We start from the raw sequence: 15,105 nt of genomic DNA, 5'->3' as shown, positions 1-15,105 counted from the left end.
CTGCCATATGCTGGCTCTGAAGGAAATCACTTGCACAGTTTGACGAATGGCTTGCAGTCCCTCCAGCAATCCATAACTCGCTCTCTTTCTTCTCCTTCTTCCCTCTCTCTCTGCACCCCCTTTCCCCCCCCCCCTTTCCTCGGAGACGCTCCCCCTTCTGTTTTACCCTTTTTCGCCGACTCCAGGTAATCCGAAATGGCACTGACCCTTCTCATCCTCCGATTACCTCTCTGAAGCATGAACTTGGGATAAAAATCACACATCAGAAAATTCGCGGTAATTATTTTGCGATGCTATCAGCACCGATCAATCACGCGCGCGGCCCACTGCTGGAATGCCCGGCGAAGCCCGGGACGCGGACCCGCGTCCCGCCTGACTGACAGTTTTGGTAATTAAGTGATTGTATAGACCTCTCCGACTGTTCTAACAACCTTGTCAGGGCCTGTCTGTGGACAGAACAAGCTGAAATCAATGTGCTTCCTGCTCTCTGAGCAGTTCTGATCGTGTACTCAGACTGATCCGGGAGGAGGAATCTGACAAAAGGAAAACAGCAGCTCTAAACGATCGGATTATGGGGGAGGGGCAGGGGAGAGGTAGAAAGTTTACTTCTTTGTTGGGGGAAGGAAGGACTGGAGGCTTGGACCGGGTCTTTAGAGCGTCGCTGGGCCGGGCGGCTGGCGGGGGGTGAAGCGAGAGTCCGGAGGCCGGGTACTCCCCGGCGCCCCGGCTGGGCTGGAGGTAACCGCCCCTCCCCTCCCTCTCCGGTGGGACGGGGTAGGGGGTAGGGGCCTTCTCTGGTTGCAGCCCAGGGGCCCGGCCAGGCCGCGGACCATAGCGTCCCCGCACGCAGAAGCCACGATTCGGCGGTTCAATACGTTTTCACCCGGATTAGAGGCAGAGGCTGGAGGCTCAGTGTAAATGTCACGCAGCAGCTTTTAATAAAGAAATGTTCAGATTGTTAGACTGCGCAGTACAGTGTGAGTTCTGTGCCCCCCTCTTCCCAATCCGGCTTCAACCTCCCCCCCCCCCCCAACCATTCCCGAACACACATCACACCTCATCGCGCGTTACAAATATATTACATATTCAGAGTGATCTCGCCGCGGCGCCTGCGGGAGGGGCACTCTCCCGGAGCTTAACATGCACCTCGCGGAGGGCTGCAGGACGCCGGGGCCGACCGCTGGCACCGAGAAGAGGAAGAAGACCCAGACCGGACCTGCTCTGCGGGAGCTTCTTTTACACTCTCCCCCTCGAGTCTTGGAAAGGAATTCCCATCGGGAAGGGGGTCCTAAAAGCACCTAGCTAGGGGGCGGGACCTCCAGTTCTCGGCCAAGGGGCTCCGGTTAAGAGTATTTTAATTCTTTCACATCGGCCCTCCCAAACCTTGAAAACCTAACCAATTGAAGGCACACACACACCAGGGGGAAAGGTAGCAAAATCAATCCGCCGAGTTCAAAGAACCGAGGCGCGGGAGGAGGCTGCAGGGTGCTCGGCGCTGGGCCGAATGCGCAGCAGAGGGTCCCATCGACCCTGCCGAGACCGCGGACCCCACTCAGCAGATTCCTGGCGGTGTGTGTGTGTGTGTGTGTGTGCGCGCGCGCGCTAAGGGGCGGCACACCCTAATCTATCCCACTGCTTGTCTGTCTCTTCTCTACCAGCCAAGAGCCGCCCATCCTCAGAGAGAAAAATGTGAGTGTGGGCACATTACGCACCATTAGGGAGACACTACAGTTTTAATGTGGCCTAATTAGTGCCGCTAACCGAGCAAATATTATTATATTGAATAATGATAATATGATGAAAATATTAATGCTTTCGAACTTTGCACGTGGGAGCCGTTCCTTCGGTTCTCCCGGGACACCCCAAGCATGCTCAGACCCACTAGCAGGCGCAGTCCGACGCATCCCTGGGAAGGCAAGCCCACAGGCCAGCTCAGAACATTCGTGTGTCATCGCAGACACATTAACCACACCCTGGGCCACGCCACTTATCACCCGCCACGCAAAAGACCTCCTTCTAATGGCGTCTTCTTCTTCTTCTTCTTCTTCTGTTTTTCTTTTTTCCCCTGTAGCAGGCCGTAAGAAGCAAACCATACAGGAGTCCGCCGGAGTCCCTCTTCAACTGAGCTTCTGCTCTGCACCCCAGGAATGTTGAGGTGTGCGCGCCCGGTGCATTCTGCTTTAACTAGGGCCGCCAGGCAGGTGGAGTTGCAGGAGAAGGACCCATTTAATTAGCATTTAAATTCACAGCCCCCTCTTGTTGCCAACTACTTCTCCCTTGGGAATTTGGTGAAAAGTAGGCATTTAACAATTAGGAAGTGGGGAAGGCGCCTCAAAAATAGAGATTCAAAATCTTAATTCTCTTAGCGAATTTGGAAGACCAAAGGCATGAGGAAACGCGAATGGCTTGGCTGGGAGGCACGTTAGTGGCTGGACGTGGTGTGCCCGCGTCCCAGATGATTAGCACACCCACTCCCTCTCCCCTTTACGCATCCCACCCGGTTCTTGAGGAGTCCAAGGAGACCGAGCCGAGGTGGCTGGCTACCCTGTCCTTGCTGCCTGAAGACCCGCCAGTTCTTTCCTGGTTGCTGAGATGGATGTGGGCAAGGGCCTAAGAGCGTTGAAAGTAAAGCGATCGCTGGGTCCCGGGAAATGGGGGTGCGTGGTCCTGGCCAGAGAGCGCCCCCTCTCGGGCTGAATTGCTTCCTCTCCCTGCTTGCGGCCCACAGTTCGAATTTCTGCACATTTTTGGGAGCTCCTTCCGGGGAAGGAAAGTCCCCATTAGCTGATCCCGTTGTTCTCGCACGCAATCCCTTCTCCCCTGCCCGGTGCGTCTGGACTAGAAATCGCCTCCTAGACACTGGCCCAGTTCATCAGGTCCCAGGGCAGGAGCGGGCAGTTCCGCAGGGTTGAATCTGGCAGTTGGAGATTCTGTGGACCTCAGCGGCTGCCTGAGCGGTCGCCTACCCCGCTAGGTCTGGGGAATCCAGCCCCGCCCGCACCAGAAGCAGGAGCCGGGGCGGGGAGCTTTCAATTTGTTCCAGTGATGGCTCTAACTTAATAAGGCGATTGATTAGCACTCAAAGTGCCGTTTTAATTAGCCGCTTGTTAATTAACATCGCAAATGAATTTCCCCTTTTCTGATTGGCATCTTCGCCCAGCGCTCTGAGGCTTTCTTTTCTCCTCTGCCTCCGCCCCAACATTCGCTCTTAACCTCAGGAGTTGATACAAGCTCCAACTACCTTACTGAACCTTAGCGGCCTCAGAATTATTTTTATAGTGGGGCGTGGCTGTGTCACCCGGGGGCCCTTTCATTTCCCAGGAGCTGGTCTTCAATGGACAATGATTTAGTTTAGGAGGGGTGAAGTAAAATCCTCCTCCCCCCTCCTCCTCCAACTGCCTCCACTTTGTCATCTTCTGTATCTCCACCCCTGCCTCTAAGGAAGACTTCTTTCTCCCTACACATGTGGACCCGTAGAAAGAAGAAAGGAAGTGGGAGTAGAGGTGGAGAAGAGTGGTTACATTTAGTTTGTGGGGGAGATTTGACCATCTCGAGATCACATCAAACGTGCTGCAAAGTTCTGCTGCGGAGGTCTGTAGGCATGCGTAGTCAGTTTCTGTTCCCTCCACAGTGCTCTAAGAGAATTTCGTACCTTCCTGCAGCAGAGATCTCTACAGCCAACATATGCCCACAAATTGCTGCCCAGCCCCATTGTCAGGAGAGTAAAGGTTTGGACGATTTGTGGACATTATTGCACCATTAATACTCTTAGCTACCCTACAAATCCCTCTATATATCTCTCTACTTGGGATGTACCTGCTTTTTTTTCATGACCAAAGATACACTTCATTTCCTTCAGGAAACCTCTCTGTTCCCCCAACTCCTTCCAAGGCAGGACTCCCAGTCTCTCTTTTGTATCCTCATGATAGCAGGCGTCATGGCATTTATGACAATTTCCATCATGTTCAAGCTCTCAGCAGCCCTCTGAGGTGGGCTAGTGTCTCATTCTCAAGCCCCTGGCAGAGAATGCACACACAGTGTTTATTGACTGAGTGAGTGAACAAAATGAGTGAGGGAAGGAAGAAGGGGAATTAAATATGGTTGCTGTACGGTACCTGTAGCTGGAAATAACTGCCACCTTCGCGTTGTCCACTTGTCAATCTCTTGCTTCACAATTTGCAAGGAGATTTTACATAGAAGGTCTTATTTGGTCATCACAACCACTCTATTCTAGGCAAGGACTATTCTTCCCTTTAATGGACAAGAAAAGTGGTCATCAGAAAGGTTAAGTGCCTTGCTCAAGAGCATTGGAAAGTGGCAAAATGAGATTAAAACTCTCTCTTCCAGCATTCTTTCTCTACTATCTCCACTGGCCTGCCTCCTGATTGTTCTGGCACAACATATATCTGACTCCCAAAGGACTGCCAGCTTCACTAGGTCTCTGCTAATCTTTAAAGCTGTGATGAACTTATAGCTCTCACAGATTTTATTATGATACCAGCACTATCTCTCAAAACTTTTATTCCTCTAGGACGATTAGTATTTGCAAAGGCTATCATTTTAACTTATTATTCTGTTAAAACAGTTTTCAGTGACCTTATTCTTTTTCATCTACTCTACTTGTCTCTCTTGGCTCCCGTCGCCACTCTCCTGGTTTCTGTCTATTTAAGGGACTCAATTTCAGTATTTCCAAGTCTTTCTCTTGATTACATTATATTTCTAAGCAAATATGCATCAAGTCCTTAAGCAGTTGGAAATATCTTTATATACTGAAAAGAAAAATAAAGAAAACTTCCCATGCTCCTCTAGCTTTCAAACGCTGAGAGGTCAGGATGTGGTCAGGGAGTCAGCCTTACTAGGGGGAGAGCTTATATGTGCATCTGGCATCTTTTATAGAAAGAAACAATAGCGGGCTTTCTCGGCTGGGGCCTCTTGGCGCCGCCCTGTGGACGGAAGCGCCTCTGCACTTCTTTCCTGTAAATTGGCATTGTCATCATGTGGACCTTTAGAAACGTTCGAATTAAACATGATAAGAAGAAACACCAGTTCCAAGTTCAACGTAATCTAGAGATGCATTTCTTCAAAGTTCAGTTCCTTTAAAAACCGATGCTCCAGTTTAAACACAATCCCAAAACTCTCTTGTCAAAATGAATGAAGAAAGTATATATATATATATATTAAAGAACAAAACTTGTTAAATACACGAATGTTTGAATCATGATTTTGGCAGGGAGGGAGCATCTTTAGTGGTAATCAGGACTGACATATCCTTTAAAGCAGAAGGAAAAGTTTGTTCTCTATTATCCACATTTGGCAAATAACTGTTTTCTGTGCAAGAATTCCAAAATCTTCCAAAAATTAAATAATTTTCTTTCTTTCTCGTGTCTTTTTCTTTAAGGACATGAAGGCCTGGAAATGGAAGAACATTTTCAAACTTATGTTGCTTTAGGGACTATGTTTATTTGTGTCTTAAATTCAGTGGGAAATTCTGAGATTAAATCCAGTTAATGCATTTCCTTTCCTATACTTGGGAATTGAAAATGTTATTAGTCTACACCCTGTTCTATTTCTGAATTTTTATTTTTAATGAAAAGTTAATTATGTTTGCTCTGCTAGACGGTACATGATTTCCTGGGTGTTTAGATTATATACACTGTCAGGAAAAAAAAAATAATGGCAAAAGAGGAGTGTGTGTAGAGAAAAAAGAACTAAGAAAAGTTAAGAAACAAAAGTCCAGCTCTGAAGAATTTGGCTTTCATTAAGTTTGCAATGTGGTCTTTGGGTCTCTTTTAGATAGATATTCAGGCCACCACTAGCATTTCCTCTCTAGTAGGGACCCAAAGATAGGAGCCTTGATAAAAGTCAAGGTCATATTTTCCCCTCACAATTGTTGTTCCTGAAAGCTGATCTCCTAACATCTCACCCAAAGAAATCTTCTATGGTCTTAACCTTTTCTTAAGAAAACATAATCTGAGACACGCACAAGGTGGGGCCTACTGGGCTTCCGGTTTCTTTGCTTTTTAGAGTTTTCACAAAAGGAACGCTATTTTTTTTCTAAAACTTCCACCTTCCTCTCTTCCTTTCTTTTTAGATTTCGTTTTTATTTTCTCATACGGCCACCTCTCTCTCTTCCCTGCTAATGTTGTGAATTATTCCAAGCTAAAAATCCTGTTAAACTGCCCAACACAATCTGTGCAAGAAGCCTTTTGAGCTCTTGAGTCATTTTAGGCGTCAGAGCGAAACAAAAACAGGCTTAAATGAATAATTTATCAAGGTCGAGAATACCTGATTTGTGCAGTGCCGGTTAGTTCTGGATCAAAATTTGTTTTTTCCTCCTCCCCGCTTCCCCCCCAGAAGAGTCAGAGAGGGAAGTACGGGTGGTACCCCGGGTTTGGGGGCGAACGCACTTCATTTGGGAAGTGGTAGGTGATGTCAGAACGAGAAGATCCCTGGTTGGTATTTGAGGGGAGAATAACGTGTAGCATACACCTGTAGTCTGGGCAGCCCCAACGCGCTTCCCACACACGCCAGGGGTGCGGGATGCCGAGGCCACTAGAGTGTTCGGCTTCCTGGCCGCATGTATGTGACGCCAGGGGCTTCCCTAAGATTAGATGCGCGCGGAAGTCCGGGGCGGGTGGTTCCGAAATACCCGTCCCGCTGGCAGGCCGACGCGCGGCTGGCAGGCTCCCAGGAGCGTCTGGTCAGTGAGCAGTTGCCTCGTTGAAGGCGGCGGATTCAACCCCTCTCCGGGCATCACCCAGGCCCTCTGCGGCCTCCCAGCGCTGAGGAGCTCACCCCCACCCCCTGGGCCCGCCGCGCGCTCTCCAGGGGCTCTCCGCGGCGCCTCCGGCCCGCTACGGCCTTGGCCCGCAGCTCGCCCCGCGTCCCCGCCTCGGCTCACCAACCCCGACTCCTCTGCCAAACTCCCCTCGCCTTAGGAGAAAAGCGAGAGCTGCCAGGATTGTACATCTCCTCGCCTTGGTCTTTTCTCTCCCTGCTGTTCTCCTCAGAGACCGACCCGTGGAAAAAAAAAAAAGGACGAAAGAAAGAAAGAAAAAAAAAAAAACGGCATAAAGATAAGAAACAGCTCAACACAGCCTTGAAATAGCGCGGGCTTTTTCTGGGTCAAACACAGCGAATTCCCTAGGAAAACGCAGGGAGGGTGAGTCTCCAACCTACTCCCTTCCTGACTGAGGGCTCACACGATGCCGTTCCGACAGAAAGGCAGTATCTCGTCCCAGGAGGTCATTTGCCTCCCCGACACCACCCGGCCCCACCCCCGTCCTCAACAGAAAAAATCTGTCCCCCAGAATAAGACTTTCAGAACTGCAACTAAACCCCAGATTTCGGTCCGGCCCTTGGAGACTTTAAAGGCCATTTCCTACCATCATTCTGCACCTAGTCACGGAAGCGATGCCAGCCACTCAGATTCATAGGGTTCTTAAAATGGTAATTTGGAGTAAAATGTAACTCAAAGAACTTTGAATCATTCATTAGCACCTTATAATTACTCTGCTAATTAGGTTGACACGGCACTTAATCAGGAGTAATACGCCGTCTTGTCACTGGCACTTCCCATTACTCTGACATTCAACAAGAGACAGGTTGGAGACGTCCTAGAGAAAATAATGTAAGTTGATACCCTCCGACGAGGCGTCACAGTCAAGCCACGCTCCAGGTCCCAAGTGGATCCGCAGTGACTGTTTCCTTTCCAAATGAGCGGACGGATAGGTGGGGGGGCGGAAGGAGGGAGGGAGAGAGAGTGAGAGAGGAGAGAACTGGCTGGTGGCGAGGCGGAGTGCGCGCTGCGGACCCGCCACCTGGGTTCCTGAGCCCCGCTCCAGACTGACAGTGCGGTGAACCATCGCCGCCCGCGCCGCTAGAGAACGCCTCGGGGCATTATTTACCCCGCTCAGGAGAAAGTGTCTGGCCAGGCATTTTTTTGCAGCACGGGCCCTGATTGGTGACCACACTTGGGTCCGCGGTTTTGAGCAGCAGGCCCCTTCCCCACCCCACGCCTCCCGTGAGTGCCGGGTGGATGCGTTCAACCCCCCTCGGAGGCCGGCCGCCCAGCAGGGCCACAGCCCGGGCCCCTGGTCTCTTTGGGGGCCAAATCGGAGGTCCGAGTCCACCGGCCCACCCAGCGGTCCGGCTGCTGGAGTTACACACTTTCCCGTGGATTCCTTCAGGGATCCCCTTCCTCTGCTCTCAGTGCCCTCGGACTATTTAAGCGCGTGTCTGGGGATGCTGCGAGGGCGGACGCGCTGGAGTCCAAAGGTAAGCCAGCCAGATTCCTTTTCCCTCACGGTCCTTTCTCTCCTCCCTCCCCGGACTTCGTTAGAAAACGGACACATCGTTGCTACTCTCTAGGTGGATTTTTTTGTTGTTGTTGTTTCTAATTTTACCCCCTTGGTTCCCCTCTCTAGTCTACCCCGGCTCTCCTCTCCGCCTTTGCCCGCGCACGTGATTGTGGACACCGGCACCACCGCAGGACTAGGTGCTGGGCTTTGGGCTGCAGGCAAAGGGTTGAGCAGGTTCTCAAAAGAGCAGCGGGGTCCGAGCCGCGCTCGCTGACGGGCTCGAGAGTCGCGCGTCCATTGGCTCCCAGTACGTCGGCGTCGCTTGCTCGCGCGGGCGCGGCCAATGGGAGCGCGGGGTCCGGCGCGCGGCCTCGGTGGCGGGGGCGCGGGCCCCGCGCAGCGCGGAGAGCGGCGGCAGTGGCCGTGACGTCACGTGAGGGGGTCGGCGCCGCCCGCTCGCAGCCGGATTACAAGCGAACGCGCCCGGCAGCGGCCGGAGTCGCTCGGCGCCGCGTCTCCGCCGCCGCCTCCGCCTGCGCCTGCTCCTTCTTTTCCTTCTCTTCCTCTCCGTCCTGCGTGGCCGCGACCACTGCGGCGGTGTCTTCACAACTTTCCGAGAAAGTTCAGAAACTCGGCTCCAGAGCGGCCGAGTCGCCCGCGGCAGCCACCTCGGGGAGCTGACCGGGAGCTCCGAGGGCGCGCGCGACCGCCGGGGCTTCGAGGGCGCTGCACCTGCCAGGTCCGCCGCCGCCGCTGCCGCCTGGTGCCAGGCTGTGGGCAGACCCAGGCGGCGGCGGCAGCGGCGGCGGCGTCGGGGTCACCTCCTGCCGCCTGCGTCTTCGTCTGGGTCCCCTGCGCCGCCACCGCCTCCCGCACGTGCGCGGTGGTCCCTGGAGCGCAGGCTCCGTTCTTCCTCGACAATTTTTGTAACTTTCCCCCTCTGTTTCCCCTTCTCCCCTTCTCCTCACCCTTACTTTATGAATAAGGAAAACAAAAAGTGTCCAAAGTGTCCACCGATTGCCACCTCCCGATTATCCTTCCTTCCCTCCTCCGCCCCACTTTTTTGTTTTTTCAAAGCGGCGACAACATTGTTTAGTGTTTATTTTGTTTTACGATCGATAGCTTCCTTTGCTCGGTCGCGGCGGCTGCTGAGCGGCGAAGTGGCGCGGACCTCATGTAGAAATGACAACAATGGAAGGGGCCAGCGGGTCGAGTTTTGGAATAGACACGATTTTGTCCAGTGCCAGTTCGGGCAGCCCCGGCATGATGAATGGAGATTTCCGCCCGCTCGGCGAGGCCAGGACCGCGGATTTTAGGAGTCAGGCCACTCCGTCCCCCTGTTCGGAGATTGATACCGTAGGAACGGCGCCTTCTTCTCCCATCTCCGTCACCATGGAGCCCCCGGAGCCGCATCTGGTAGCAGAGGGGCCCCAGCATCACCACCACCTCCACCACAGCCAGCAGCCGCCGCCGCCAGCCGCGGCCCCCACGCAAAGTTTGCAGCCTTCACCCCAACAGCAGCCGCCGCCGCCGCCGCAGCAGCAGCCACCGGCCCAGCAGCTGGGCCCGGCCGCCTCGGCCCCCAGGACTTCCACCTCTTCTTTTTTAATCAAGGACATCTTGGGCGACAGCAAACCTCTGGCGGCGTGTGCGCCTTACAGCACCAGCGTCTCCTCTCCCCACCACACCCCGAAGCAGGAGAGCAATGCGGCGCACGAGAGCTTCAGGCCAAAGCTCGAGCAGGAGGACAGCAAAACCAAACTCGACAAGCGGGAAGATTCCCAGAGCGACATCAAATGCCACGGTGAGTCGCGCCGCCTCGGCTGGCTGGCTGAGCCGTGTACCTTCTGGTCCTCTGGTTCTCGGTCTCCCCTTCGGACCCCCGCGAGTCTCCGATGCGGGGTTACTCCGGGAGCTTCTGGGGCGATCGTGCCCGGGTCGAAAACTGCTAGCGGGAGGGAGGCCTGGGCGCGCGACTGGAGGACTCGTCCGAAGTTCGGTTTATTGTTACATTGCCACCTCTCAACCTCCCCGCAGTCCCACTCCTTTCTTTGTTTTACTTAATTTCAATGTATTAGGAATAGGGCGGAGGCGGAGGGGATCTGACGGGCATACTTTCATTGATAAAAGGGAAGTACTTGAGATTTTTCTAGCTGAGACCTTGGGGGTGGGAATGGGGGGAGGTGGGAGAGAGGAACGCGCTTAGCTAGCGTGGTGTTTAGGGGTGTGTGCAGAAAGAGTTTATTCTTTAATGTAAATTATTTCGTTCCCCCCCCCCCCAGCACACCATATTTTCTGAACACCGTCACAGGAATCATCAGATTTAATGAGGGAAAATTTTCCGAGTTGAGTAACAAAGCAACTTTTAAAAATTAGATTGTGATTGATATAGGGAAGCCGATATGGTAAAAATTTATAGTTTTTCAGTTTTTAAAATACCCTTCTGACTCCATGGCCCCAACTGAATCTTTGTATTTTAGTAAGATTTTCGTCTCCCTGCAAGTAATTGGGAAGTGGCGCTTATGAAAATAAAATTGGATGGAATTTGGATTTATTTATTTTTGTAAAATCAGAAGATGGCAATTGAAACTGTCCTTCAACTCCCTTTTTCCATTTTCTACTCATACAATTTTATAAAGAAATGTTCTGGTCTTTGCATGACAAAAGAGTTTTAATGTGCCAGGAGAGTTATTTTTTTCCCTTACTAATAAGTTTATTGTTATTATTATTAACCTTTGCCATCTCTGGGAAAGATGCGTGCTGACTATCTGGAAGGTAGGATACTGGCTCCTCGGTTTACTATTATCACATTAGCATAATAGTGCCCAAAACAGATGTACAGTCTGGTCTGGCGATTTTTTGTGCACCAACCTCCCCAGTGGGTCAATTAGAGAGATTATTGTTCTTCCTGCAGGGAAGATCAAGGAGCGCAGCAAAAAACGGGTACAAACAGAGAGGGGCTGACATATCGATTTCCCAGCATTTCAGTAAAAAACCAAAGTTGACAAATAGAATCCGGAAATCTCTGGGCTGTCACCTGGATGGGCTCAGTGATTTTGAGCTCTGCTTGGTGTCTGGGTGACATATTCTCTCTGAAGCTTTACAAGACTCAATGCAAGCAACTGCAGAGAACTTGATTCCAACATTTGCCAAGTGCATCTGAAAAAGGAAAACAAGTGCCTGTAACTTTCAATAAACAGAAAAAGTGAAATGAAAAAGGTGTCCCTTCCTCAAAACAAAACAAAACAGAGTGGAAAGATCTTTTGAAAACTTCCAAATCAGGCAAAAATGAGGTCATAGTGAAAACGGTTAAGGAATAGGACAGCGCCCCCCCCCCAGTGAAGGAAACAATAACGAAAGGACCCTACTATATTGTAAAATATTGTTTTTTCTTTTTGACTTCCAAAGATGGGAAGATCAGACAACCTTTTAGAACCCTTTTAGGAGCGCCGCACAAAGTTCCAAACTCCTTGGCCTTGGTCTTCTTCATACTGGATAGGGTCCAAGTATGTGTGTGATGAGGGTGGCAGAGTATAGTCCCCTGAGACCAGCAGCTGAGTTGGGGATGTGGAAGTGTGTGCCAGGAAGGCATTTCCCCTTCCTATTCCACAGTACCTTACGGCTATGGGTTTCTACCATAGGAACAAAGGAGGAAGGAGACCGGGAGATTACAAGTAGCCGGGAGAGTCCCCCTGTGAGAGCCAAAAAGCCTCGAAAAGCCAGGACAGCTTTCTCTGACCACCAACTCAATCAACTGGAGCGTAGCTTTGAGCGGCAGAAGTACCTGAGTGTGCAGGACCGCATGGACCTGGCAGCTGCACTCAACCTCACCGACACCCAAGTCAAGACCTGGTACCAGAACCGCAGGTAAGGGAGGCTGTGGCAGGGAGCAAAGGCATCTGGCCATCTAGGTCATGACCATCGTGCCAATCTTCTCCCCTCCTGGCCCCGGGAGACCCCAGGAACTCAGATAGAGGCCCCAGAGTGGGCCCTGGGGGTTGAGGGGGGGTGGGCTTCCAGGCTGGAACAGGGATTAGCCACATCCCCAAGGTGAGAGGGACCGATAGGCAGCTGGAGTTTGGAACATTTTGCATTGCTGAGTGTCTTAACATATGCTGCTTTCCCTCTCAAACCCCAGTGGCTGGAATCCACCCCCCCCTGCCCCCAAATCGATCAAGCCACACCTTCTCAAATTGAGACATCTGTGCAGCTGACACTCAGGCCTATAGAGCCCGTGCCGTGCACCCTTTGGGCCTGCCCCAGGCTGGTTCCGAATGTCTACAGCTGGCCACACAGCCTGGCTATTTCGGTCCGGTAGGAACTGCCCCACTGGCCTCAGCTTAAATGTCCTTGCCTCGGCTTATGAGGCAGCCGGCCAGGCATCCAGACCGAGGGTCTGTCCCCTGTATTTGTCACCTCAGAGCCTGCCAGGAATCACTGCTTCTATTGAAAGGAAATCAGGAAAGGGCTTGCGGGCCCTTGAAGTGTAGTGCGAGCCCAGGCAATCTGAGGCTGAAGTTATGCTGTGTTTCCAAGCCTGGCAGTTGTCTCCCTTGTCTCGATTTTTTTTTTTTTTATTTTGGTCTCCTCCTCTTCTCTCATTTGTCTTCTAATCGTCCATAAGTGTGGTTGGAAATGCCCATCCAGTTGTCATCTTTACCATAATTTTCTGTCTCATTACATACGGTTTCAGCCACCCTAATTCTGTCGGAAAACATTAGTGTCATTTGTAGCCAATTTAAAATGGGCGACATGTTTATTAATTTGGCTGAAGCTGCCGGGTACGGATGGCCCACCAGCCCTGAGTTCTTTCGTGGGGCATTTGAGCAAAGGCCTGATCGCCTCTTCTTCCTAGCGGGGTATGGTGGGGGAGGGAGGAGACTGAGAAGAGCTGATCACAGGTTTTAATTGTTACTCTCTCCCAGAGGAGAGAATATCTTGAAATGCATTTTTCCCCTCCTGAAATGGCCCCAAGGTACTGTCACCTTGGGAGAGTCCTCCCTCAAACCAATTCCATTTTGAAACCTTGCTGCCTCCCTTGCCCCAAGCCTCCCCCCCCCCTCCGCCCCACCCGCTGTAAGGTCCTATCAGAATGGGGAGAGAGATGTATCTCCACAGCGCTGGGGGACTGAGAGGGGCTCAGGAGTCTCTGTGTCCCTTTGTTTATGGTTTCTACTCACTAGGCCTGGAGGAAGGGGGGAGGGGCAGAGAGTGGACACTCTGGGATTGTTGGGGGGGCCACTTGGGGAAAGGAATTAGAGGAGGAGGAGAAGACCCGCCTATAGAAAGAGTGGTCCCAGTTGGCCTTCAGGAAAGTTTCAGGAAGTAGCCTAATTATAAAGGGGGCAACAGCAGAGCAGAGGGTCAGGTAAAGGCAGCAAAGCTTGTAGAATTTCATTTATGAGTGTCTCAGATATTAAGGGTGTAATTTACAAAGTTGACTTGAATTTGGGTTACTCTGTGAGCAAGATCGTGGGGGAGGGGGCTAGGAGGTGCGGTTCATTCCTGGTTCTCAGAGCTCTCGGTTTTCCTGTCCCCCGAGAAAGAGAAGGCAGGAGAGGATGAGAGAAGGGGCCTTGGTGCCTGGACGGAGCCCACAGCGGCGGGGTGCCTGCACGCCTGCTTTTTTTCAGGACCAAGTGGAAGCGGCAGACCGCGGTGGGCCTGGAGCTGCTGGCCGAGGCGGGAAACTACTCGGCCCTGCAGAGGATGTTTCCGTCGCCTTATTTCTACCACCCAAGCCTGCTGGGCAGCATGGACAGCACCACGGCCGCCGCGGCCGCCGCAGCCATGTACAGCAGCATGTACCGGACTCCTCCCGCGCCCCACCCCCAGCTGCAGCGGCCCCTGGTGCCCCGCGTGCTCATCCACGGCCTGGGGCCTGGGGGACAGCCGGCCCTCAATCCCTTGTCCAACCCCATCCCAGGCACCCCGCACCCCCGGTGAAGAACGAGCGACTGACAGCGCCGCGGTCCCTTCCCCGTCCCCTCCCCGACCGGACAGCTGCCCCTCCTCTCCCCGCTCAAGGCCGAGAGGCCTCTCTCGATAGCGACCCCGGGAAGCAGGGAAGTGAGAGAAGAAGCCGCACACCAATGGGAGGGGGGGGCCCCAAAGAGGAGCCAGCCCTCCACTCTCCATCTCCCCACCCCCAGAAACAGGGCTGGAAAGCTCCCCACAGCAGTGTGACTGGCGAAAATGCTGCCCCCACAGAAAGTGCGACCAGTAAGTGAAAACATCAACAAAAACAAAACCTCAAGTTCTTTTTAAAAATGACTTTACGGACAAGCAGGAGGGAGGGAGGGGGGAGGGGAAAGGAGGGAAGAAGGAAGGGCACGGAGAGGAAGCCGTAGGGGCAGAAAGAATTGTAGATGGACAGCCAGCCTCAGATTCGGAGGCACAGGGCGTTGCTGTGGACATTCCGTCTGCCCCAGAGAAAAGAGGAGGGTAACTGAGAACTTTGCACTGATTTCTCATGACCTTTTTTCTTTTGGAAAAGTGGCATGCTCCATAATATGAAAAAAAAATGTACATTTGAAAGACTGAGTGATAAGTGATATATCATATTTATTATATGTTGTCCAAAAAAGAGTCACTTATATACGTTAGTAAAACATGATTTTTCTTTTCATGTCTTTTTGATTCAGTAAAATAAATGCTTAGACAAAAATATAGATTTTTTTGTGATTGAAAATTACAAAAATAAAGTTTATCTTTTTTTAACAAGCGATGAAATTCAAGGGAGCTGATTTTACTAAAGCAGAACGTACTATGATGAAATGCCTGACTTGGTTTAGGGGGAAAAAAT

The 15,105-nt window shown here is 51.9% G+C and overlaps 1 protein-coding gene across 1 annotated transcript; it reads left to right on the top strand.

Moving 5' to 3' along the window:
- Nucleotides 1-9,255: 9,255 nt before the first annotated feature.
- Nucleotides 9,256-14,574, top strand: BARHL2 (BarH like homeobox 2). The gene is made up of 3 exons (XM_042996580.1): nt 9,256-10,104; nt 11,942-12,167; nt 13,934-14,574. Exons 1-3 carry the CDS (start codon nt 9,483-9,485, stop codon nt 14,244-14,246), a joined length of 1,161 nt encoding a protein of 386 aa, XP_042852514.1. The 5' UTR covers nt 9,256-9,482; the 3' UTR covers nt 14,247-14,574.
- Nucleotides 14,575-15,105: the final 531 nt, after the last annotated feature.

This window comes from Panthera tigris, chromosome C1, assembly GCF_018350195.1.
Source record: "Panthera tigris isolate Pti1 chromosome C1, P.tigris_Pti1_mat1.1, whole genome shotgun sequence".
In the NCBI taxonomy this organism is placed as follows: domain Eukaryota; kingdom Metazoa; phylum Chordata; class Mammalia; order Carnivora; family Felidae; genus Panthera; species Panthera tigris.
The sequence above is the reverse complement of the archived record's forward strand: the minus strand, read 5'-3'. Positions and strand labels throughout refer to the sequence as shown.

What these genes read in the sequence shown, in the direction of transcription:
- BARHL2 (XM_042996580.1), top strand. Translation starts at nt 9,483, where the DNA reads ATGACAACAATGGAAGGGGCCAGCGGGTCGAGTTTTGGAATAGACACG. An exon ending in GAGCGACATCAAATGCCACG is followed by an intron (nt 10,105 to 11,941) that starts GTGAGTCGCGCC and finishes TTTCTACCATAG; the next exon opens with GAACAAAGGAGGAAGGAGAC. An exon ending in ACCTGGTACCAGAACCGCAG is followed by an intron (nt 12,168 to 13,933) that starts GTAAGGGAGGCT and finishes GCTTTTTTTCAG; the next exon opens with GACCAAGTGGAAGCGGCAGA.